This window comes from Equus przewalskii, unplaced genomic scaffold, assembly GCF_037783145.1.
Source record: "Equus przewalskii isolate Varuska unplaced genomic scaffold, EquPr2 ChrUn-3, whole genome shotgun sequence".
In the NCBI taxonomy this organism is placed as follows: Eukaryota; Metazoa; Chordata; class Mammalia; order Perissodactyla; family Equidae; genus Equus; species Equus przewalskii.
The window spans coordinates 971,988-997,637 of NW_027228751.1; the positions used below are offsets into that span (position 1 = coordinate 971,988).

The following is a 25,650-nucleotide window of genomic DNA, read 5'->3' on the forward strand; positions in this document are numbered from 1 at the left end:
AAAGTGATGAACCTGTGTCTCAGGAGGCTTAGGGGTTTGTCAAGGGGTCAGGACAGACAGGCCCAGAGGGCCTGGACCTCACGTCCCACTCCTGGATTTCACCTCCCTGCTCAGAATAAGACTCTCACAGCCACATTTCATTTCGTTGCCTTTTCCTTTCATCATGCATTCATAATAATTATACATGTTATCACACTTCACATTTCATAAAAGACATTCAAATACATCCCTTCTTTCAATCCTGCAATATCCCCGTGAACTATCTATTTTGTGCTCATTTTAGAGGCTGAGGAAACTGGAAACTGACATGCAGAGTTGCCTGACCATTCAAAGTCATACAGACACTGAGGGGCAAAGCTAGGACTCAAAACAGACCCTCTGCTGTCTCTGTAGCCAATTCTCTTATCGTAGACAAACCGATAGGTAGACAGGCACACAGGTAGACAGACAAATAAATCTATGCCTTTTTGCAGAATGGGTGATCAATTATTTGTTGATTTAATAGATTAAATGTGTCTACTCTTGAATCAAATATGATGTTACTGACCCACCATCCCTGGCTTTGGATTGCTTTCCCAGTGGAGGCGTTATTTTTCTTTTCTTTTCTTCCTGTTTTTTTTGAGCACCTGCTATGAACAAGACACTAGTGGAAGTGTTGGGGGTGTACAGAGTGCCCTCCTTCACCTGTGTTCTTAGACAGTGGAGGGTGGATGAAATATGTATTACAGATACAAAGCTATAATCCGGCACAGAGTGTGATAAATGCCATTTGCCAATTCATCAACTGTTTATTGCCTACCAACGATGGCCCAGGATTCAATGATGAATAAAAGAGATATGGGCCCTGCTCTCATGGAGCTTTCTATCTGTGGACGGAGGCAGGTGTTAAAAAAACAGTTATACAATTATTTAATTATAATTGTGATATGTGCTGGAGAGGAAGAGTAGATATAGCTTAGGAGCATAGAAATGGAGGTTTTGACCTTGGCTGGGGTGGAAGGATGGGGGTGCAGCATGGAAAGGAAGAGACTTTGATCTGAAGAGGAAGGATGATGCGCTTCATTCCCTCTCGAGATGGAAAGTGAGGTCCCTGCCTCATCACAACCAGGCCAAGCCCTTAGTGAAAGATGAGGAAACAGCATGAATTAAAAAGGCAAAAGTAAAGGGCATGAAGGATGGGTTTTCATGAAGCAGCAAGTTCAATGATATCTGTCTGTGAGTATGCTTCATGTTGAGAAAACCCAAAGGTCACATGGCTAAGCTGGTTGTGGATTGGAACAGAGAGGTGCTTAACGCTAGAGGCAGAAGCAGGGAGAGAAAGAAAGAGATACAGAGAAACACAGAGAGGGAGGGGGGAGATCGAGATAGAAAGAGAGACTACCTAGCTGGGGAGGATAAGGAAGAGGAGGCATTTAGGATGCCCAGAGAAGGATAAGCTAGGATTCAGCTAAAGGGAATGGGTGATGGGAAGATGGTATTCTGGAGGGCAAAGCAGCTTGAATAAAAGCAGGGAACAAAGGAGCATGCAAGGGATGTTTAGGGAAAGAGGACACTGTCACTGTGCCCTTTTCTGGAGATTAGAATGTGCTCAGTGAAGGACAGGGCTGAAGGGCTTGGAGAAGTGAGATGGGACCCAGTGTAGATACCTCTGTGGGCAAAGGGGGAGCCATTAAGAGTATTTGGTCCAAGGAGTCATATCAGAGTTATGCATTAGGAAGATTAATCTGTCAGGAGTGCACAGGATGGATGGACAGAGAAGGAGGAAGGGCGGCAGCTGCCCCTACCATTGCTGCCCCTCCAACTCATTCACTGCATCTTCTTGGTCTGCCACTGGCAAACTGATCAATAAATGGAAGTTTTCAAACAGTCCTCTGCCCCTCCTGCAATGGAAAACGGGTGATTAATTTCTAGCACTAAGCATGATTGTTTTCTTGATTACTAGGCATGACTGATCCCTCACTAAAGTATAAAGAGGGTACATCCCTGTCTCTCAAACAGGTGGGGTGATAATGGATGTCCAAGAACTACTTGTTGGATTAATTGAATTTCCGCCCTTTTTGCTTTAGCTTTTGGTGGCCTAATGTCCTTGGAAGATATTTTCTCCACCAGGATATCAAGGGCAAGTCCTCTCTGCCGCCGTTGTCTTCTCCATCTCTGCTTTCAGAGCCCTTCCAGTCTTGGCTGGCTGAAACCTGCAAAGGATCTAGACCAGACACATCAGTGCAGGGCCAAGGTGGGAGGAGGGCACTGTCAGCCTCACATAGAAGCTTTGATTTGGTGTCAGAATGGCTCCAGTCCCTAAATATCTGCGCCCCAGCCTGCTGATGTGCCTGAAATTCCACCTTGAGAGTCACTGATGTTTGGGCAATTTCAGAAATAGCATTGTGTACTTAACAGCTGCTCATGGGTGAAGTCACAGGCAGCCAGAAAAGCCTTCCCCTCGGCATGCCATTGCATCAGGAAGCTGCTTCTAGATCTGGCCCCTCTCCTCACCAACTCTTCAAATCCTCCAGCTCAGTCTCTCTATCTGGAGATCTTCTGGGACTGCTTTTCAGGCTGTGTCTCTTCACCCAACCCTCTGTATACTAAATGCTTTGAACTATTTCTTGTCTTTGGGGCCTACTTTCTCCCAACTAAGTCTTTCCGAGACCTGTAGCTGCAGCTCAGCACCACCTCATTCCCAACTCACCCTACATGCAATCTACTTTCCAGAACCTTCATGTGACCAGAGCCTGAGCCTCCTGCTTTCCAGGAGCAGAGGTTTGGACAGTTCAAGGATTGCATCTCCAAGGTGAAGTGTAGTGGAAAGAGCACCGAATTTAGAGTCAAAAGAATTGGTTCTTAAGCTTGACTCTACTCCTTAATAGCTGTGATCTTAGGAAATCAGTTAGGCTATAAAAAGGCATTAATGCTGGATTTACAGAGCAACCAGGAGATGCCAATGAATAATCCCCACCGCTGTAATATGGCAGACATACCCAGTTAAAATTTGGCCTTCTTCAAATACCATTCTGTAAGGCTGTAATTCTCAAATTTCCCTGCTCATAGGAATCACTTGTGGAGCTTGTTAAAGATGCATACGTCTAGGTACTCTCTAGCCCCAAAGGTTCTGATTTAGAGAGTTGAGACAGAAATCTCTGTGTTTAACACACCTCCCAGATGAATCTGATACAGATGGTGCCTGGATCCTTTGAGCAATCTAGCTGCAAGGGGGATGTCTCGGATCCCATCTCCTCTACCTCCCACAGAGCAGATACCACTAATTCTTGGTGTGCTATGGTTGATACCAGCTACCCTGGGGCCAGTCCCTCTTCTAAGACTAATACAATGCACTAAACACAGAGACTCCTCAAATTCTGTCTGGTATTGCTAGACAATCTGACTGTAAGGTCTTCCTTGTGCCCTCCTCCACACTTCCATCCTCCACCCCAGATCAACTATTTCTCTACCTTTAGCTATTTCTATTCATTTTTGCTTGGACAGAGTTACCTGAATGCTGGTGGTTAACATACTTGCTCAATTCCTTCTTGAAAATACCTGCTTTCTGGCCTTTTGGGATTAGCTGCCTGGAAATAGAGATGGTTCCACAGTGCTTGGCTTTTTGCAGTAAGAGAACTATGTCTCAGCTGAACAGTAACTCACAAGGTCTTCCCTGTGATAGAGAAAATCATTACAGCAAGATAAATTCTCATGTGCTAATATCCAACATCCTTTCTGACTGCAGCCCCCTTGGATTTTGCTTTTAACAATATTTCAGACCTCTTTACAAATAAGCTACAACAGCATGTTGTAGACTACTAGGTGTTATACACATGGGAAATTTCATTACTATCGCTCATGTAATCACAAGATCTTCCTGCAATATAAATGCCTGAGAACAGAACAAGGTCAGTTTTGCCTAAGTCCTCCTTTGTGGCATCTACATGCTTTGCTCAGTGGATCTTTGAAGGGGACGAAATAATGGTTGTATTTGCCATCCAAAGCCCATGACCAGGATCTGGGTTTTTAAATGAAAACCCAGTCAAATATAACAGACACTTGCCCTTATATAAATATAGCTGTACAAGTGGTGGGGCCTTTGGGCTGTACTGAGGTTAATGGTGAGGCTTCTGACGTCCCTGCCTGCCCCACCCCGCTCAGCTGCCAGCAACGATAATCTGCCTCCCACACTCACTGGAGGGTATATTTAGAGTCTCTTCCCCAAGAGTAAGTGGGATCTGAAAATAGATTGCTTGGCCTGGGTGCGATTGGGTTGCAGCCTCCAAATCTACACCTGAACACGTGTAGCCAGTAGCCAGCTCAATCCATGTCTATTCAATAGAATCCAAGTGACAGTGGCCTGGTCTTGGGGCTGGGCTCTACTCCAGTACTACTCCCTCTCAGGGACTTGCACAGGCCTTCCTGAGGCCTAGAGCTGACATCCACCTCTTTGGCTGGGACTCCTTGGATCTGGACCCAGTCTGGATTACAGTGCCCCATATTTGCACTGTTAGCCTCTCTCTGGAAGGGACCAGATGTTTCCCTCTGGTCTCAGCCTTATTCTTCTCTCAGCATGATCATAGTTGTTCTGTATCATGAGAGCTCCCATGTGCTTTGCAGCTGTGGTTGAGTTGTTTACGACAGGGAGGGTTTTATGATCGTCATTTGACTGGGAACCAAGAGATGGAGGCATCTATGTAACTGTTCCTTCTACCTTGAAAATGTGACAATGTTATTTAGTTTGGAGTTAAGGGTGGTTATAAGTTACCCTTAAACTCATAGCTTATAGCTCCATGAGAGCAGAAATAAAGCCTGTCCTGTTCATAGTTGTAATCTCAGCATCCACTCAATAAGCATTTATCAAATGCTTACTGTGTACAAAGCAAAATGCTCCATTCTTTGAGAACAGAAAGATGAATAAGAGATTGTCCCTACACTCAAGAAGAGATTTCAGTTTAACCACTAGTTATGATACAAGGGGAAATTAAACTAGTGCTATAATAAGTATTTAAGCAAGTTTTTTTGGAGAATAGTGGAAGTGCTAACTATTTGTTAGGGAAGATTGACGGAGGAAGCGGCCTTTAGGTAGTGCCTTTGATGAGTAAGATTTTGACAGCAGAGGGGGTGGGGTGTGAGCTTGTCATGCTGAGAATACAATGCCAGCAAACCTCAAGCGAGTATATGCTAAGTCTACACGGCAGATGGCCTCAGCCACCACTTCTCCTGCTAAACAAGAGCTTCTTGAGTTCATGCGCCTCGATTGTGTACTCTAGCAGATGGGCAAAGTGGATCTTATTGGTCCCTTGGAATTATCCTGGGAAGTGGTTTCTCATTTTCTGCTTATGGGTCCTCCTTAGCTTCTTATTATAGGGAGGTTTTCTTTAAGTCAAGAGTTCCAAACTGATCTGCACATCAGAATCACCTGAGGTTCTTTTAACAGTTCCCAAACCCAGACCATAAGCCCAGACCAACTGAATACTCTCTGGAGGTGGACAAAAGCATCTGTAATTTTCTAAGCTTCTTGAGTGATTCTAATGCACAGAGAAGTTTGGGAACCACTCCTTTAAGGCAAACTTAACTCAGTCAGCTGGCTTCACCAGTCACTGGAGCAATTAGGAGGATACAAACATGACTGGTTGCTAAGCCATGGATGACACCTCGTAGATTTAGCTTGTGCTTTTGGACACATTTCAGGCCTTGTAGAAATGGCCCGGTTTTTGATGATCGCTGTGACAGTTCTAATTTAAAGTTAATCGGCACTCTTTCTGAATCAGGCACCTCATTTCTGTCCTCAGAGGATCTCAGTCACCAAGACTAAGGTCTTGTACTAATGCCAGTGTCAAGCCTGTCTACACAGGAATCTATGATTCCAGGCAAAGCAGCCTGTGAAAATGAAATTTGGGCTGTAAAAACTGTTGGAACCTATGAACACTCACCTCCTCATGCCTAGTGCCCTAGAGTCGACACCAGAAGATCTTAGCATAGCCAATGAACTTTTATTCATTCATTAATCACGCATTTACTCGATTTCTACTAATTGTTAGACTCTGTTATAAAGGCTGTTGGGGGTACAAAAATGACTCAGATCCAGTTGCCAGTCATTTAGGATTTGCTGTCTAGTAAGAGGGGTTTTCAGAAGGCATACACAGTGATAATACAAGGAGGCACGTGTTGAGTGACACAAGAGTGGTTCCAACCACAGACGATGGGACTCCAGGAGAGAGAGAAAGTGGTTCAACCCGAGGGCACCTGAAAGGTTCCGTGAGAATGGCCTTGGGGAACGGGCAGCATTTGAACAGATGGCAGAAAGACAGGAAGGCTGTTTGGAGCCGAATGAACAAATACACGAAGATGGACTGACGGGGTGGTACCATTGGAAAACAGAGAGTCGTCTGAATTTGACTAGCCTGTGAAGGGAGAAAGCCAAGGAGGCAGGTTTCTAGCAGGGCACAGTTGACATGGCGTGTTGAACACGGAATCATGGGGGACACAGTAGAACCATGCAAATCTTGAAGGCTAGATCATCTAAAGGGGAGACCTCAACATTTTACTGCCCAGCTTCTTGAATGCACTGAACTCATTCCCTTCTCAGAGCTATCAGACCTACTCTTCCTCCCGCCTGGTACACCCTCTCCCCACCTCATCCTTTCTCGCCCAAGCTGAATCCTCCTCATCCTTTAGATCTGAGTGTAACTGTTATTTCCTCAAAGAAGTCTGCCCTGACCTTTCAATTTAAATTAGATTCCCCTGCTATAGTCTCTCATCTCATCCAATTATTTTCCTTCATAGCACTTATCATGGCTTATAATGATATATTTCTGTCTGTGACTATTTGTTTGATATCCATGTCTCCATGTCCTCTATCAGACTGCACAAGCTCCATGAGGTCAGGGACTTTATATATCTTTTTTGTGTATGTGAGGAAGATTGGCCCTGAGCTAACATCTGTTCTCAATCTTCTTTTTGCTTGAGGAAGATTGTCGCTGAGCTAACATCTGTGCCAGTCTTCCTCGATTTTATGCGGGATGCCACCACAGGATGGGTTGACGAGCAGCGCTAGGTCTGCCCCTGGGATCTCAACCTACAAACCCCAGGAGGCCGAAGCAGAGGGTTCAAACTTAACCGATATGCCACAGGGCTGGCAACAGGGACTTTGCCTATCTTCTGTTAGTGTATCCCCAGTGATTGACAGACAAAAAGCTCTCAATAAGCATTGTCTGAACAATAATTGAGTGAATGACGGACAGCAAAGAGAAACAGTATACAGGATACCACCCCCCTCCCCCAACACACACGTATAATAGAAACATAGCATGAATAAGCGAAGGATCATGGTCTGGTAAAAGACATGTTGGCTAGGAATCAGATTGTGCTGGTTTTTAAACCCATTTCTGTCACTTCCCAGCTGTGAGACCGCATCCCAAATCCAATTTGTTAGAGTAGCTATCTTTCCTTCTCTGACTTCACAGCCTTGGTCTCAAATTCCTCGTTTCTAAAACTGGGATAATAGCACAACCAGAAGGACCTACAACTAGAATCTACAACTATGTAGCAGGGGGCTCTGGGGAGAAGACGAAGAAAAGCAAAGAAAGATTGGCAAGAGATGTTAGCTCAGGTTTTAAAAATAAAGTAAAATAAAACTGGGATAATATAGTCTGCCCTATTTAACTTTAATATTTTGGAAAACATGTTGAAAGTTTGTATACTGTTATGTAGGTAAAGTACTACACAAATATAAAAATATTGACCCATATCATCAATGTGGAGATATTTGCATCCAAATTTTATATCTAATGTCTATTGGCAATTATCAAACAAATGACTTTGATCTTTCAGTTGCATTTGTTGCAAAATATTATTTTCTATTGCTACTGGTCAGAAGCAAAAAAAAAAAAAAAAAAAAAAGACCATGGTAAAGCTACATCCTTTCATTACCAGGGTGAATATAAGATATTAGGCTGAGTCTGTGTCAAACATACTGGTGAAAACACATGCCCTTTTCATTTACTCAGAGGGACTAATGGCTTTAATAAAAGCAGAATATATCATTTAAGAGGAATAGAAAATTAGCCTTCACAAGAAGTAAGCTCAGAATTCTTATGAATGAGTTAGCTAATTCCCACTGTGGACATTGAGTGTTTGGTCTTTCGTTTGACATCCTAATGAGAATTCAGTAACAGCTGGAGACACAGGAGTGGCTGAAGTCAGTGGGGGTGTCTGGGAAGGGCTTAGGTTAGGATAATGTTGTTGTATCAATGGTTTTAGACAAGACACAGTGGTGCCGAGCAAAAAATGTGGATTGAAAAGAAAAGCCACATTCATATTTCTTGTACTTTAGGCAAAGTTTATGGCTTGTTATGGGATGTTGGACCATATGGAAGGTGTCATGGGGAAAATATGCTGGGATGTTTTTGGTATAAGCATATCAAGCATTTTTTAATGCAAAATTATTTATTGCGTACCTACTGTGTGTCCGAGCATTTATGTGGGAAAACAATTTATATGGGAAAACAGGCAGGAGAAGGTAAATGGGCATGAAAAATGAATCAAAAGTTGGAATGAACATACTGTGCTCCCACAGTGAGCAAAACAGTCAGACCAGAAGGGACCATCAGAGAAAGGGAAGAAAGAACAAGAAGAAAATATTCCTTCCTTGTTTTTGTATAGAACTTTACAGTAAAACAAACATGCAAACAAAAACCCAAAACGAAACACATGCACAACTCTCAACACACTTCACATTCATCATCCACAAAACAAAAAAAAACCCCAGAAACGTCACTGAGGTCAGCAGTGTGGGCACATTCCCCAGAGAGTAAGTGAGCCTACCCAAGTTCACACAGCTGGAGAGTAGTGTTGCTGTGTGTACCCTGGGCCTTGTGATTACTCTCCCAGAGCATTTTCATCTGCATAGAACTCAAAAGGTGGGTTGAGACACAATGCTGAGGCCTTCCCACCCCAGGCTAAGGAAACTGGTCTTTATTCTGGAAGGAAAATAAGTAGACGGTGTACTTAACTTGGTAAGAAAGGAAGAAAGTAGAATCTACCACAAACCACCAACAAATCATCTTGATGTTGATGTTGACCATGGGCAAGGCTCTAGAGAGAACGTTTTTCTTTAATGAATTTTATTTGTTTATTTTTTTGGTGAGGAGATTAGCCCTGAGCTAACATCTGTTGCCAATCTTCCTCTCTCTCTTTTTTTTTCCTGCCCCAAAGCCCCAGTACATAGTTGTGTATCCTAGTTGTACGTCATTCTGGTTCTTCTATGTGGGATGCCACCACAGCATGGCTTGATGAGCAGTGCATACGTCTGCATCCAGGATTTGAACCAGTGAGCCCCAGGCTGCCAAAGTGGAGGGAGCCCCTAGAGAGGACTTTTTTTTGTTTTTGCTGAGGAAGATTTGCCCTGAGCTAACATCTGTGCTAATCTTCCTCTATTTCATATGTGGGATGCCACCACAGCACAGCTGCCAACGAGTGGTGTAGGTCCACACCCAGGAACTGAACCCTGGGCTGCCAAAGCGGAGTGCACTGGACTTAACCACTAGGCCATGGGGCCAGCTGCTCTAGAGAGAACTTCTTAAAGGCTGGTTTTTGAGTACTTGGAGGAATGCTTGCCAGCACCAACACACCCACAAGCCACCATGTTGGAATAACTCGTTTCCTTCTCTGACTGGTGTATGATAGAAAACTAGTTTGTACTTCAGTGAGATACTTGCTTCAGATACCTCTCTGGAGAAAATGGACAATTATAGAATGGGTGGCAGATTAATTTGCATTGAATTTTAAAGTTAAAGGGGATTTTAGAACTCATTTAGCCCTGCTCTATCATTTTACAAATGAGAAAAAGGAAACAAGGGGTAACGTGACTTGCTTAAGTTATATCGTCGTCATCATCATAAAAATAGCTTACACATATTGAGAATTTACTATGTATCTGGCATATTCTAAGTGATTAACATGCACTGATTCATTTAATCCTCACAACGAACATATGTGGTAACCGAGGCCCAGGGAGATTCAGTAACTTGCCAATATCGTGAAGCTGGAAGCAATGGAAGTGGGATTTGTACCCAGCAAAGCTGGCTCCTGAGTTGGTGCTGTCTCTACAGATACAGCCTCTCCAGGCCACATCACTAGTAAATGGCAGAGCAAAGTGTCCATGGCACTAATGAATGGAGTTTCTGGTGGTATTTGTAAGACATTGTCTTTGCTACGTCCTTTTCAACATTTTTTATCAATGAATTGGATAAAATATGGAAAGCGGGTCATCAGATCTTCAGAAATTATGAAATGGGGAGAGCAATAGGAAATACGCTGGACGAAAGGAGCAGAATCCCATAAGATCTGGGATGATGAACGAATCCAAATGTTTTTATTTCAGAGGAATATAGGAAGGTATTGCATCTTGGCCCCCTAACCAATCGCCCAAGAATGGGATGGAGAATGTGTATAAAAGAGAACACAATTTGAGGAGGGGAGGATTTGTCAAGTTAGTTCCGCATGAATGAACATGTGGGGCTGCCCAGAAGCTAATGCAAGTAAGCAAACGGTCCTCCTGTGTTCTGCACTGCCCATGTCCACAATGGTTCTCCAATGATGCTCTGAGCCAGCAACTACCCCAGGGAGCTCCAGGCACTGCAAGGCTCTTCACAGTGATGGGTCTTTCTTCCTCCTTCCTGACTTGTTTTTGCACTGACCCCCATCTTGGTCCCTTCCCCCCTTGTTCTTAGTTTTCGTTCTGGATTCTCTGAGCATTTGGATCTTGATTTTTTTTCCCATGGGGCCCTGATTTGACTTACCTCTCTGGCTCTCTCTGTGCCAAGCTGCATCAGGAGAAAACTTCCCATCCTTGTTCCAGCTCCTCAGAGCTCAGCCCATGACACTGACTCCTGATGTGGGGGTGACAGCACCCAAATTACCCTGCCAACACATACGTCATGAGACGATTTGGCCAGATCTGGAACAGTGCATCCAAGTCTGGCCAACCTCCTTCCCCATCATGAGGGTATCTGTGTAAACTGAAGTAGTTTCATAGGAAAAGGATAGGTTGTGAATAGACTTGAACTGTTGGTGATACGTGGAATGAATGAAAGAGGCAAGAATGCTTAGAGGTGGTTGAGGATGGGCATGGGAGATTTGTCCCTGAATTTGCGGAAGATCCCACGGTGCATGACCTCACAGGCTTCTCTTGTGCAGCTCCAGGGAGCAGCCTAGAGCCTGGGGGCAGAAGCTGCAGACAGGAGGCAGATGTCAGCTCAATAAAAACGTTCCTCGTGATAAGAGCTGTCCAGAAAGGGAATGGGATAGTAGTGAGCTCCCCATTATTGGAGGTGTTCAAGTATAGGCTGAGCAGTGGCTTGTGGGAATATATAATAGACTCAAACATCAAAGGGGTACTTAGACTCTTTGATCTGTGGGTTGGTTCCACCCAAGAAAGTCTCTAGTCAGTGAGGACTTAGAGGTGCTTTTTGAACAGGTGGCACAATGACAGTGGTATATAAGGAGAATTCATCCCTCCAGTGAAACATCAGAGAACGACCATTGTGTTGAGCCAACAGGTCCTTCCTACCTGTCTGTCTTCTGTGTGAGCCAGCTGAGCTTCCATTGTTAGAACACAAATACTTCCAGCCACCAAAGCCGAGAGGCCTACCCCAAATCTAAGGGCTGCTCTCTTTTAGTTTTCCATGGCTGGGGATGGAGTCTCACACTTTTCCCATCTCGTGCTTATGAAAGAGCTCTATTCTCTCTTGGCCCCCGCCCCCCACCTCCTTTCGCAGATCAAATACCAAGCGCATTGGATAGATGGAAGTCGGAGAGAAAACGCATTTTAATAAAACCCCATTGATTGGGGTGCGTGCAAGTCGAGGAAAAGGTACCTAAAGAGTCTTCTGCCCCCTGCCACCTCCCCCGACTCTCCTGACCTGCTCTGGGGCGGTCACACATCGATTGGCTTCCTAGATAATAGATCCTGCCACCGGTAGGGACCCCTGGGGAGGCGCAGAGAGCTGGAAGAGTCGCACGCAGCAGCCCAACCCTGAGTTAATCAAACTAGCAACAGGATCTCAAGCGGCAGCGACGGCGGTGGCAAGAGTAGCAGCAGCGGCGGCGGCGGCATTATGCGTGGTTACTGACAGGCACCAGCTGCTGCCGCCACAGCCGGCTCCGACGCACTATGTGGACTCTCAGATCGAGAGGCAGATTCCTGACTAATCCCAGAGGGCTGGGCCAGCCCCAGCTCCCCCGGCTGCGAGGAAGCGATGACCACTCTTGTTAGCCCAAGTTGAAGGGAGCCCGGCCGCGCCTGGGAGCCGGGAGAGGCCGTGCTATTTAGAAGACGCATGAGAACGGACTATGAACTGAAGAGTAAACATGTATGGCAATTATTCTCACTTCATGAAGTTTCCCACAGGCTTTGGCGGTAAGTATGTCACTTGGGCTTCCCTGTGTGGACCTGTCTGGAGAGACGGAGGGGAGGTGGGGAAATAGGGATAACCGGATTAGTACCGAATTAGAAGAAAGGCGTAGGTGTTTATATGCACATACAGTGTGTTTTCGTGTGAACGTGTGTGTGCGCGCGTGCATGAGAGAGAGGAAGAGGGGGAGAAAGAGAGGTAGAGAGAGAGAGGGAGAATGGTCCGTAGGTGAGGCTATGTGCATATCAGAGCGAGCGAACAGATGAGAGGAGATGTGGATATTCTAAGGAGGGTGTCTAATCAACATGCTTGAGAATATATCTGAGACAAAGATAGAATAAGAGCATTGTTATCAGCAGTGTGTTTGCGTGGGTGTGAAAAGTGGGAGAGTTGAAGGGAAATTACTATGATGTGCCTATGATCCAACTTGCAATGAGAAGAAATGTGATTAAGAGGTTTCACCAATATACTAAGGGTCCCTGGGATACTTCATGACTACGGCGTGATGGTTTTATTTAAAAGCAGATTTCCCTGTAATTGGATTTTTAAAAAGAAAACATAGCACTTTAATTTGCCACCGTGTTTTCCTTCCTCTGTTTTCTTCCTTTTTGATTTGCTAATAGCCTCTTGTCCCCTCCCCTGACGCTGGTGCCCCCAATTCCCTTGCAAGGGTCTCTGCTATCATTTGCTCTCCAAGGGTCAGGATCTCGGGATCTAGGTGTGGGGGGTCTGGGCTCTTAGAAAAGCGCAGACTCAAGATCCGAGTCGCCAAGCCAGGAAAGGCAGCCTGGTCACACTTCACGGGGCTGCCTTGATGCCCAGGCGTATGTGACCCAAGGCTCCCCGGATTCAGTGACAGAAGCAGCAGTCGCCCAGCTCTGAGTAAATGGAACCAACAGCTGACCAACTGGCCTCTCACTTGTCAGTTGGTGGCACGTAGACCGTGTTCTTGGGAGCCAAAGTGGAGCTTTTGCCCTGCGGATGCTGGCAGGCAGGACAAAGCAGAAATCCTTGTTAGTTCTTGAGAACTGAAAAGTCCCTGATCTCCTGACCTCCTCCTGTGTGGACAGATAGGCAATTCATCTGAAGGCTTGGGAGTAAAGCTTGCCTACTTCCCTGGGCAGAACCCTCTATGAGGCACGTGGGGACATTGCAAGGTGGCTGCGGTCCCTGCCTGGGAGGCGTCGGGCCAGGGGGCTTGCTCATCCGTTCAGGTGCACCAGGTGCACCTGAGCCAAGCATGGTGTTAGACGCTGGGAATATAGCTGTGAATGAGACAGTCTCTGCTGCTTGGACCAGGGTAGACTTATCACACAGACGCATTGTAGTGCTGCGTGGTGTGTGCCGTATCAGATGTACAAGGAGGTTATTGCTTGGCGACACAGACTGGAGGGCCATGACGCGTTCCTCAAAGAGGCAATGTTTAAGTTAGTGGGTCCAGTCTTGTGACATGACCCAGTGAGAGTGGTGGCCAAGGCTGTGACCTGGACATCTGATCTCCAGTTTATAGTTGGGTCCTGGGTGTGAAAAGCCTTCCCAGCTCCCGTCTTGGTCCCATTCACAGCTTGGAAGCGCTTTTTTCTGTTCCCTCTGAGTTCAGTTTTCTGAACAAGATTCTCGTTCCATGAGATTCTCGGGACCCCTGAGGTCTGTGAGGTTACGGCTTCATGAATGTCAAGGAGACCCTCTGTGGCAGTTGGGGTGAAGAAAAGGGTTGAAGGCAGAAGGATTTAGAGAGAGAGCCAAGACGAAGACCGGAGAAAGAAGGTCTAGTCCAAAATTCAACGGAGGCTGCCCACTGGAATCTTGAAACGCTAGCGTCAGAGAGCTCAAGGAGCATCTTAGACGTCTCATTTATAGATGTGTAAACTGAGGCCTCGAGGAAGGCAGGGACTAGTCTAAGTTTATGTGGGGTTGAGTGGGAAAGCCCTTCCAGAAAATCCCCTGACTCAAACTTATCACAATATTCCTTCAGTCTGATAGAGTGAAAAAAGCATGAAAGACAGAGAGACAGAGAGAGAAAACTCAGTTGGGTTCCTAGATTTCACTTAGCTGTGTGACCTTGGGCAAGGTATGGAACCTCTCTGAGCCTCAGTGTGTTCATCTCTAAAATGGGGCTTATAATCCCATTGTGAGTACTATTGTGAGAATTAAATGCACTAGTACATGAAAAAGCAGCTACTATGATGTTGCCCATATATTTGGTACTTACCCCTCCATTTTGCTCCAGTACTAACATGCAAATTAATTTAAAAGTCAAACATTGCTATAGAATTAGGAATTTGGTGAAATAAAATTAAATCCACAACGACCCACATATGTTGCTGGTTCAGATTTTCATAATTGTGGGAGCTCTGATACTTAGTATAATTAGGTTTCAGATAAAAGGAAATACACAGTGCAGTGTGGAAGAAAGGGGGTTGCCACAACATGGGGAGTGGGAGGGTAGGGTCATCTAGGTTGTTTAAATGACTCCCTCTACTGCTGCTTTTCCTTGTCATTCCTGAGGGAGGAGAACAATTATTTTGATTAGTTCTGTTGATTTTTTCCATTTTGTCTGCGTGCACCAGTTAAGTGGCTGCTGAAACACTGGCCCAAGGGACACAGCCCCCATCTGCAGGGAGGTCTGTCTGAGCACTTGCAGTGAGGAGGGAGGGAAGGAGGGAGTGAGGCAGGACTCGCCCACAGGTACAGGGGAAACCTGAAGATTGGAGCGGGTGTCACCTGCAGCCTCTCCCCACCTTTGCCCCAATGCAGTGAGTTGCGCCGCACACATTAAATGACTTGGTGTATACCCTCCGCCCTTTTATATATTAGCAAATGGAGCCACAGGGGTCTCCTGTGGTTTGTGTGAGGCTCTCTAGGGAAGTAGTGTCACCCTTGGGAGGTAACACCTGGGATTTGTGTCTGGGGCTGTGTGTACCAGATGTCAGACTCTCATCCGATCATTGAACCAGAGACTGGTCCAACTGGCTGAAGGGTGGTGACTACCTGGGCACCCACAAAGGTGCCCACTCTCCAACCTCCGGGCCCTGCCACGTGATGAGGACAGAACTCTTCTCTTCTCCTTCCCTGCCAAGTCCTGGCTTTGCCAGCTGCTCAGTAAGAGATTTGCCTGGATGAGACAGTTGCTGCCTCTAAGAAGATGGCAAAACAAAGCCTGTAATCCCCCCATCCAATTGTGCAGTAATCCTCAGGGTGAGAAGGAGATCAGGGAGAGGGGATGGCTTTCGTTTTGGCTAACAAGCGCGCTGTAGCTCTTGCTAAGAGCAGCTACCGCTGCAAGCACTTTACCACTAGCAACTTATTTAATCGTCATGACAACCTTTTGAGTAGGTACAGTTACCATCAGCATCATACTCCTGTTGTAGATGAGGAAACTGAGGTATTGTGAGGTGGAGTAACTTCTTTAAGATCCCATGGCTAGAAAATGGCACAGCCAAGGATTGGAACCCAGGTAGTCTGGCTCCAGACTCGATGCTCTAATGAGCTGCTTCTCACAGCTTCTGGGGGCCTCAGACTTGCTCTGGGAAGCCTTGAGCAGGTGAGGAGCCCTAATCCAGCCTCAGCACTGCTCAGGGGTTGCACACACAATGGACTGGCCATTGAGGAATAAAACACAGGGTAGCTTAGCAGTCACTCAGGAGCAATAGTGACCTCTGGAGAATTAATTGGTGGCTTCTCCTGGGGGCCTAGTGATTTGCAAGGGTCCTGCCCAACTGACCCTGACCATTTGTGTAGCATACTCTGCTTTTCACCTAAGAAAAGCCATAGAGGAGGGGTTGAGTTGGAGGTACTTGTGTGTGTGCGCATGTGCGTGTGTGTGCATGTGTGTTTGTATGGGGGGTAATATGAGAATGCGGGAGGAGGGTGTGTGTGTGTATGTGTGTGTGTTTGTGTGTATGTGTATTTTTATGCCAGAACATAATTTTCCCCTCCACAGATGTGTGGGTGGCTAACGGGCCTATCATGGGCGTAAGTGGTTAGGGTTTATGTAGGAAGGAGTAATTGTTTATGAGATTTAGGAAGGAATATATTTAGTATAAACTATTTTTTGAAACATTTACAATCTTACCAAGAGATAGAGAGCTGAATAGCAAGTCGGGGAAGAAATTGTGCAAAGAGTAATCTAAATTCCCCACCTCTTCCTTCCTCTCATTATGTAGCTTCTGGGTCTGCCGAGAACTTAGCCACCAGAACTGGGTGGCTGGAATGCCAGGGGCTTCCAGAGGAAGCTGCTATTTTTCTCTTCTTATTTAACAGTAGAAGATATGGAGGTCCAGGGAATGTACGAAGTTTATTTTCTAGAATGGCTGGGTTTTGCTGGCTCTCATGAGATTGACCAGGTCCTGACTCAGTGATCTTCACAAAAGAAAGAAAATAATAGCTAACATTTACTAGGACCTACTATGTGCCAAATCCCCTTCCAAGGGCGTTACGTGCAGCATCTCATTGAATATTCTCAAGGACTGTAGGAGACAAGGAAGTATTATTGTTACCACCCCAATTTTACAGACAGGAATGTCGAGCCACAGGGAGGGTGGGTATCCTGCCCAAGATCCCCCAGCTCGCAAGGAGCAAACCCAGGATCCAAATCCAGGCAGAGGCCAGGGCTGCTGTGCTTAAGCCCGACACTGTGCTTGCTGCTTGCTGGGGGCAAAGGGTGGGGACGAGGTGGGGTGTGGGGATGGAATCCCAGATCTGCCTCAAATGGGTGAATTATGTGAAACAAGAGCAACTAATATATTCAGTTCTTACTCTGTGCTCTTCACAACTTACTTAGGGCTCATAATGCATTTTTTTCTTTTGAGCATGCATAATGACAGCAAATGAGTACAGTGACTGGGGTAGGGGGCAGGGGACTGAGCTCTCAAAGGTGTTGCTACAACAAAGGCCAAAATTTTTCCAGGTGGACCCCGCTTTCTTCTAACGCATTCTAGGGCAAGCATCAGCGGACTTTTCCTCTTAAGAGCCAGATAATAAACGGTTTAGTCTTTGCTGGCCATTGGATCTCTGTCACAACTGCTCAAATCTTCTGTCATAGGGCGAAAGCCACTGTGGTCAATGCACAAACTAATGCACAGAGATGTGCTGTGTCCTAGGAGGTTGCCGACGCCTGGGCGATCGTTCTGGGGAAGTTTTGGTACCATTTCTGATTGTTCTCCAGTTACCAGTGGTTCCCAACACTAGCTCTAAACAGCTCTTCCTTCCCCCAGCTTCCCTGTCACAAGCTGAATCTTCAAAGCTAGACAGAAAGGCGTGCAGGTCATCGGGTCCAGCCCCCCAGCTACAGATGGGGACATTTGGGAAAGCAGGCATGGCCTTCCCAGGACCTGTAGCTGTTTGTGGTCTTCAAACTAGGTTCCCCTGAGCCCGCTCAGAGAGGGGGGACACATGGGGTGGCAGGAAGAGGACAGGGAGGCGGAACCACAAAGAGTCGTCCCTCCAGCCTTTGGTAAAACAACTCAGTAACTATCAACCACGTAGGGTCAGCATTAACCTTCCACGGTGTAGGGATTAAATAAAATAAAGCCTGGAAAATTGTAAACACACAATAAAAGTTAGTTCCCCTTTCCCATTTCAGAAAAATTGGAGACCATGGTACTAGACTCGAATTTTGTACGTAGAGTTTTTTTAGAGGAGGTACGCCTGTCCTTAAAGTGTCAGACTGCGCACTATGAGATGCTGACAGGGTGAAGTAAGCAAGACACGGATTCTGCACCAGTTACAGACAATTATGTTTTAGCAAATCATTCCAGGGCAGGTGCTCATGAGATCTGGCAGAAAGAGAGACTTGACCTGGGACCTCGAAGCCCCACAATCTTCGGGAGAGCCTGGCCCCAGGCCAGTGACCCGGATAAGTCATGACCCCCTGAGTTTCCTCAATTGCAAACTAAACAAGCTGGAGCCCCTTGCTCCCTTTATCAGATACTGTAAGTGATGGTGAAAGAGTGAAAGAGACAGCAAGAGTTTCTAGGTCCAACATCAACCTCAAATGCCTGATGGAATTTCAGAGTTCAACATCTGAACTTAAAAAATGGGAAGGCTTGTGGTCTTTAATTCCAAAAGTATTTACAAGAAGTTGGAAGAGCAGTAAAGAAAGTCCTTAATAAATGTATTGAGATATGTCTTCTGGGCTGATTGGGTTTCATTTTTGCCACTCAATATCTCCTTTGTCCCTCCTTTTGCTGGTCACCAGTGTCATGGGGAAACACTCTCCTGGGGGATTTGGGGCTCATAGTACCTGTGTTTTCTCAGCCCCAGTAATGTGGGGAGCAGAGCAAAGGTTAGTGATCACAGCAAGGAAAGAATATCCTAGACTGTGCCGAGAATGCCCGTCAATCAGTCATCCAGCACACGTTGGCTAAGCATCTGGCTTGTGCAAGAGTTGTGCAGGATACCAAGAATTAAGACCCATCCCCTGCCCTGAAGGAATGTATAAACTGGTTACAAGCTCTGAAGTCTGCAGAGCATTTAGAGATGGATTATTTCTGGAAATGTTTCTTGAGACTGAGGTTAAGTGAATGGATCCAAAGAACTTGGGTGTTTAGAACCTGAGAACAAATATCGCTACGTGCATTACCCAGTGGTGGCATTGCGCTGGGGATGTTGTTCATTGTGTTTTAAGATGACGGCGGGCTTTAGAAGACAGTCTATGTTTAGAGGCTGGGGAGAGCATATCTGATCCAGAAGTCCAGACAGACAGAGAAAGAGATTGGGATCTTGGATTCAAGAGCTGGGTGTGGACAGAATTGGTGTTCGAGGACTTCAGGAACAAGGAGTGTGGGGGTTGGGGGGCACTCTCCGCAAATGCCTGAAACACTCACTGGCATTTGTCTTCGTGAACTGACTGGTACATGATGTACCAGGATATGGAAGGGGTTTAAAGGGACAGACAGCCATTCCTTGTGATTGGATCCCTTGCTCCAGGATCCTCTGGTGCTTCTTATGTGTTAGGAATGGCATAACATCCATCTGTACCAGCAAGGGTCATAATTTGGTCCCAGGTGGGAAGGGTGGTGTGTAAGCAAAATGCCATTAGTTACATGCAGAAAGGTTGACAAAAATTGTGCTAGACTGAACTTGGATTCTAGGTCTGTAATAATTCACAAAAAGTACTTGAAAAGGCCACTTAATCATTCTGAACCTTAGTCTTCTAATCTGTCTAATGGGGATAATTCCTGCCCTGTCGACTATTCTGAGACAGTTTGAAGCTTGATTGGGATAGACAGTGGCCTCCAGGAAGGACCACTATATCCAGTCTCTAGCAAAGGGCCTGGCACATAGTAGGCATTCGACAAATATTTTTTGACTGACTGAACCAATAATTGGTATGGAAATAAATGGCAGATAATTATAAAGAGTTTTGTGAAGGTAAGGCAGTATGTAATGGATGAAATAAGCTGGGACCTGGGAGCCAGAAGACTCTGTGTTTTTGTCCTGACTGTGTGGCCTTGAGCAAGTCATGCAACCTCTCTGGGATTATTTTCTCTTCTATAAAATGAGGTGGTTCTTCAAGTCCTGACAGTCTGATTTCTAACCCCAAACAATATGGCCTTATTAATTTAGGACATAATTAATTTGGAATGGTGATTAAATTGCTCATGGTATGAACTATTTTCTCATTCACCAAAAAAATAACCAAAAAAGGTTGTTAAGCAAATAAGATTGTAGAAGTGTTGAGCCTATTTAAGTTACATCTGTTTTCAAGCAATTTAAAAAGCATGGTGGAGCATCATTAGCATAGTAACGGGGTGTTAATTACAAAAGTCTTTTAAAGCAGATTTTATAAAATCCCCACTTAATAACCATTAGCTTGTGGTACTTGAAACACAAACTCTTCACGTGTATTACTTAGAAGTAATAAAAATGTAATTTAAAAGTAATCTGCCAACTTGTCACGAATTTAGACTGATTTTTCTCTCAATTGATCCAAATGAGTGAGATTTTGCTATAATTATATATAATGCTGGTAATAATGAGGCTGATTATCAATCTTTGCCTGCTTTTCACTACCTCCATCTTTACAGATTTTAGGGGAGGGGGCGACAGTGGAAGGAGATGGGAGGAAGGCAGGGGGAGTGGAGGAGAGGGAGAGAGAGGAAGGCATGCCACTCTCCTCCTCCCCCTCATCTAAGCGCTAGAAGAAGCAACCCCCATCCCCCATCCTGAACAGCCAGCCAGCCTTCCTTTGGGGATTGCAGGAAGGAGGAACTGCCCTGTGTGGGCCCTGAAAGGCTGGCTGGCTGGGCTAGTCGGGGCTGCACGCAGCGGAGTCAGCCCGTCCACAGGCAGCTGCATTTTTGTGTCCTTACGTTCCTGCTGAGGGGCCAAGGGGGCTGAACCTCTGGGCAGAAGGAGAATCTCTTCTCCAAGACGCTCTCCACTTCCATCACTGTTCCTTTATTTTCCATTAGAAAGCCAGAAAGGGCTTTGATGGCAGAGAAAGCTTTCTATCAAAAAATGTGGCTTCTTCTACTTCTGCTCCCCAAACCCTGGGAATTCAGCATCTAATATCTTGGCATCCACATCTGTTAAAATGTGGAGCTCTGTGCCTGGAAGATACCTTCCTGTCCAATCTCAGGGTGGCTGTGCAGCTCTGATGTTTATGTGAAAGTGCTGATAACAATTTAAGTGTACGATGCATATTAACAAATCCATGGCATCTGAGAGCTCTTCTGTGGAAGGAAGAGGGAGGGAAAAGTTGGGCTGAGCTGGGAGCTCAGGATGGGGAGTATCCTAGTCAGAAAGTGCCAGGGTCAAAATCCTGAGAGAGGCCACGAGTTGGGTTGGGAAGGTCAGGAATGGGGACAGAAATTGGGCTGGGGAGGCATAAAGGAGGAGCTGTCCTGAGGAAGGGCCATAACGAATTGCACAGCAGTGTAGCACACGGTGGGGCTGGAATTAAAATCCGCATCTGCCGCTTTTCCCCTAGATCCAAGTGCACTTGTATAATTTACTAGCCGTGTTCCTTTGGGAAAGTTACTTAATTTCTCTGTCCCCCAGTTTTTGCATTTGTCCAATAGAGCTAAGAAGGCCAACCTCAAAGGGGTTTGTATGTATGAGCTGCATCAATATATGTAAAGTGTTTAGAACCATGTCTGGCTCATGGCAGTTGCTCAATAAATATTATCTGTTGTTGTTGTTGTTGTTGTTACTCAGCGGAGGAGGTGACATTAAAGTGTCAATTAAATGCCTTCATATGGCAAGCCCCTGCCTACCTTGCTTAGCAGCCTGTCTGTGTATTACAAGCCAAGCGGGGAAAGGATGTGTGAATAAGTTTCCCTCAGACTAGAAAGAATAAGCCAGGTTCTGAATATTCTACAATTCTTAAGCTTATGCACCACATCCCTCCATTGGAGAAAAGGAGGCAGGCTTGAGTGTGCGATTGTGCCACCCCCTGTGGGAGAGAGAAGAGTGGGACAGGGCCCCATGATGCTCCCTGGACTTCAAATGGAGACGCCTGACTCTTAGAAATAGCAAGTGTTTACCTCTGTCGCCTTCCTCGTGGGTGGGTATTAGCCCATATCAATGATTCATTACAAGTTTCCATTCCATCCTGAAGAGGGTTGCTAACGGGACAGCCAACTCTCTACCCTGGCACAGCAGCAAAGGGGTGGAAGCGCCCAGCCTTTGCTCCCTTGTCTAGCCAGTCAGGAAGACTCGCATTTGACATTTTACTTTTATTGGCTGAGGATGAGGTTGCTAAGCAACTTCCTCACCTTGGTAAGAATTCTGTAGTTCCAAGCACCCGGGCTTCTCTTTCTCAATAAGTCCCCCCTCAACACACATGCAATTCGTTATTCAGTGATTTCGATTTTGGTAAACATCAGGGACATAGATTTCTTATGCAAATAATTTCTATTGACGAACTCTATTATAGTTATACACATTAATTAACAAAAAATTACCTCATCATTGATTAGTCAACAAATATTTTTTGAGCATCTCCCACATGCCAGGCACAGTGCTAGGCACCACAATGATATTTGTTAACAGCAAGGGGGTGAAATTAAAAATACGTGACAACCTCTAGGGCATCAGGCATGAAGAAAAGAAGTCAGCACAGAGGATATCTCTGTGCCAGGCTGGATTTGGGGGAGATTGGGGGGATCTCAGGGGAATGGTTGGGGTGGCTGGGATGATGGAGGGGTGCTCTGAGCTCAGAACAGGGGCTAATTACTAGCCAACTTGGAAAATTAAATATTATAAGCAACTTACACTGTATGGTAATGACTATCCTTAAGAGAGCATTTACCATTGACCTGGCTTGGGCTAAACCCTGTACGTACATAATCCTCTACAATAACAGTCAAGCCAGACACAGCCCCTCCCTCACATTTACCATGTAGCAGATAACTGCAGCTGCTACCATTGGGCCAGTGGTCTCAGGTGCTCTCAGCAGTCCCCTGAGTTAGACATGTACATCTCCACTTATGGATGAGAAATTGAGGTTCAGAGAGGTCAAGATCCTTGCTCAAGTTTACATGACTGTAAAGAGGTGGAGCCTCGAATCCAGCCCAGGATGTTTTGGCTTCAGAGTCTCATGTTCTGCATAGACTGGATCGCTGACGCTGTGGTGCCCTGACGCACACACAGACTTTAGAAATCAGTGTAGTGTGTGTACCCTGCAGATTGCATAAGGGTTTTGGTTCCTGGTGACGCTCTCGGCATCTCAGACTGCAATTTGGGATCCCCAGCAACCTGGAGGTCTAACATTGCCCAGGGTGTGATGACTGGGGTTTCTTGGCAAGTGGTCCAGACTCAGACCATTCCAGACTGCCGTCACCTGCACTTCCTTCTTTTAGATGCCAATGAGCCATTTCCTACCTCAATGTTCACAGGAGTGTGCTGAAAGGGATTTAGAGGCCCCGAGTGCCGGCTCCTTACTGGGGAGCGTGAGGCCCAGGAATAAGAAAGACTTTTCTTAGATATGTTGCCAAGGGAGAAGAGAAGCTCCTTTTCCATCGGCTAAGTTGATTTTTAGAAAAATCATTGCCTGAGCAAAGAGAATGAACTCTGTGGAGTACAGAATTTGTGCATTTCCCAGGCGTCTGGCAGTGGGCATGCTGTGAGCGGTTAAAGAGGATCTACAGGGTGTTGGTCAGGGAGTAAGTAAGCCTGATGGGATGCAGAGGCCAGGGAGAAGCATTAGAGCAAATCTTGACTTTGAATTTGGACTAAAAACCAGGTTTCTAGAAAACTTGTGGTGCCTTTTAGTACTGGCCATAGTTCCCATGTGGCTATGAAAAAAGAATGAGCTGGAGCAAAAGAGGCTGATGAAAATGTCATGGACGGGCACGCTTTAGGGTCTATTTGTGAGAACAGATTAATTTTCCAGGGAGAAACACTTTGTCATTAAAGGCATTATTTTCCACCTTTTCTAAAAGCAAAGGTATTTGTTTCTAAGGACCACTGGGTCATTGTGAGAGGCAAAGAACCAAAATGCATTTGTGTAAGATGTATTTGTCCTTCTTCTTCTTCTTTTTTTTTTTTTTTTTTTGGTGATGAAGATTGGCCCTGAGCTAACAACTGGTGCCAATCTTCCTCTATTTTGTATGTGGGATGCCACCACAATGTGGCTTGACTGAGTAGTGTGTAGGTCCACACTTGGGATCTGAACCCACAAACCCTGGGCTGCTGAAGCAGAGGTTGTGAACTTAACCACTACGCCACCAGGTCAGCCCCTATATTTGTCTTTTTGAATTTTATTTTTTTAAAAAAGTGGTTATAAAGTCGCCTGCTTCTTCTGAGTCACTGACTCAGCAGAAATAAACCACATTTTTAAGGCCATTGCAAACCAAACTTTAACTCACTATTTCCTTCTACAACTGTGCACCATTTTCATCACTGAGCAGTCAAGGCATACCCTGATTGTCTTAACTTTTTATCACTATTAATAATAATAAAACCGTGCACTTTTAATTTAAAATCTCTCTCACATCATCTCAATTGAATCTTGAAACAGCTTCTGAGTTCTCCAAAGTCCATATTTATATATTTTTGTGCGGCTGATATTTCTCTTAAGCATTATTCCTTTGCATACTATTTTCATGATATTCTACATAGCGAGTGTCCTTGCACGTAGACTTTTTCTTGGGTCAATTTACTCTCTTTTTGAAGACTTAAATAGCTATTTTTAGGAGGATAATTTTATACAAAAATAGAAGCCCAGTCGCTTGCTATAAACAGAAGGCAACAGTAAAAATAAACATAAAACTATTAATATTTTTTAAAAATTTGCCTCCATATCACCTAAAATACCACCTAAAATGTCTGTTACCACCGTCTTACGCCTTGGAAACTCTTGGGTGGGTGAATGTGTGAAGCAGCACCTTGTTGCTGTCTGTCCCATAGCTCTGGGTCTGGTGTCAGACACTGGCCTTCGCCCTGGGGATACAGAAATGAGAGGCACAGTCTCTCTGAGATCCATGTAAATCAGAATATAAAGGGGAGTGCAGGGCCCTTCGGTCTGTTTTTGGAAGGCCAAAGCTGGCAGGGAAAGTCGGTTTCCTTCAGATGGCCTGGCAGTGGAGAAGGACAGCTGCCGTCCCAGTGGAGTTCACGGCTCCTCCCTCGCCCATCAAGTCGGGCTGGCTCCTACCTCACCTGTCACATGTTATCTTAGTAACAGGCTCAAGGTATACATGGGCCTCTGTAAATGTCACCGCCTTCCAGGGCTGCAGAAGAGTCTAAGATTGTTCTTTCCACTTGGTGGCCGTCTGGGAAGATTGTTGGTTTTTCTGGCTCGAGGTCTTGGAAGCTGCCCTCTTCTCTCTCCTTCAGATGAACTTTCAGCTTGAGATCACTTCATAATGGAGTCATCTTGTACTTTGCGTTGCGATGGCTCTCCAAATCATCTTTGCTGTCCTTGACAGCACACACAGGAGACAGCGTGGGCTGCAGACTAACAGTTTGAGTCTAGGCTCTGCCATTTCCTACCCAGGCAGTGCCAGCTACCGTGCTACGAGTGGGGAAACAAAAATAGGCACTATTTTTCCCCCCTCTCAGTTTAGTGGAAAAGACAGGGAAATAAACAAATATAGCAACACAGTACACTAAGTGCTAAGATACAAGTAAGCGCAGGCTGTTATTAGGAAACAGAAAAGGGCATCAAACCAGACCAGGAACACCAGGGAAGGCTTTCTGGAGGAGGTGACACTTGAGTTAGACCTTGAAGGATGAATAGGAGCTTGCTAGACAATGGAGGTGGGGACAAGTCACCCTAGGAAGCAGCATGGGGATAAGACTG

The 25,650-nt window shown here is 45.6% G+C and overlaps 1 protein-coding gene across 3 annotated transcripts in view; it reads left to right on the forward strand.

Annotated features, from left to right (window-relative positions):
* The first annotated feature begins 11,748 nt into the window (after window positions 1–11,748).
* Window positions 11,749–25,650, forward strand: part of RXRG (retinoid X receptor gamma) — a 47,052-nt gene continuing 33,150 nt past the window's right edge. Inside the window, exon 1 of one of the 3 annotated variants that reach the window (XM_008514483.2) lies at window positions 11,749–12,403. In XM_008514483.2, the coding sequence (XP_008512705.2) occupies window positions 12,355–12,403 (49 nt within the window). In that variant the 5' untranslated portion in view covers window positions 11,749–12,354. The remainder of the gene's footprint in view (window positions 12,404–25,650) is intronic. The other 2 variants (XM_070608184.1, XM_070608185.1) reach the window with 2 other exon arrangements.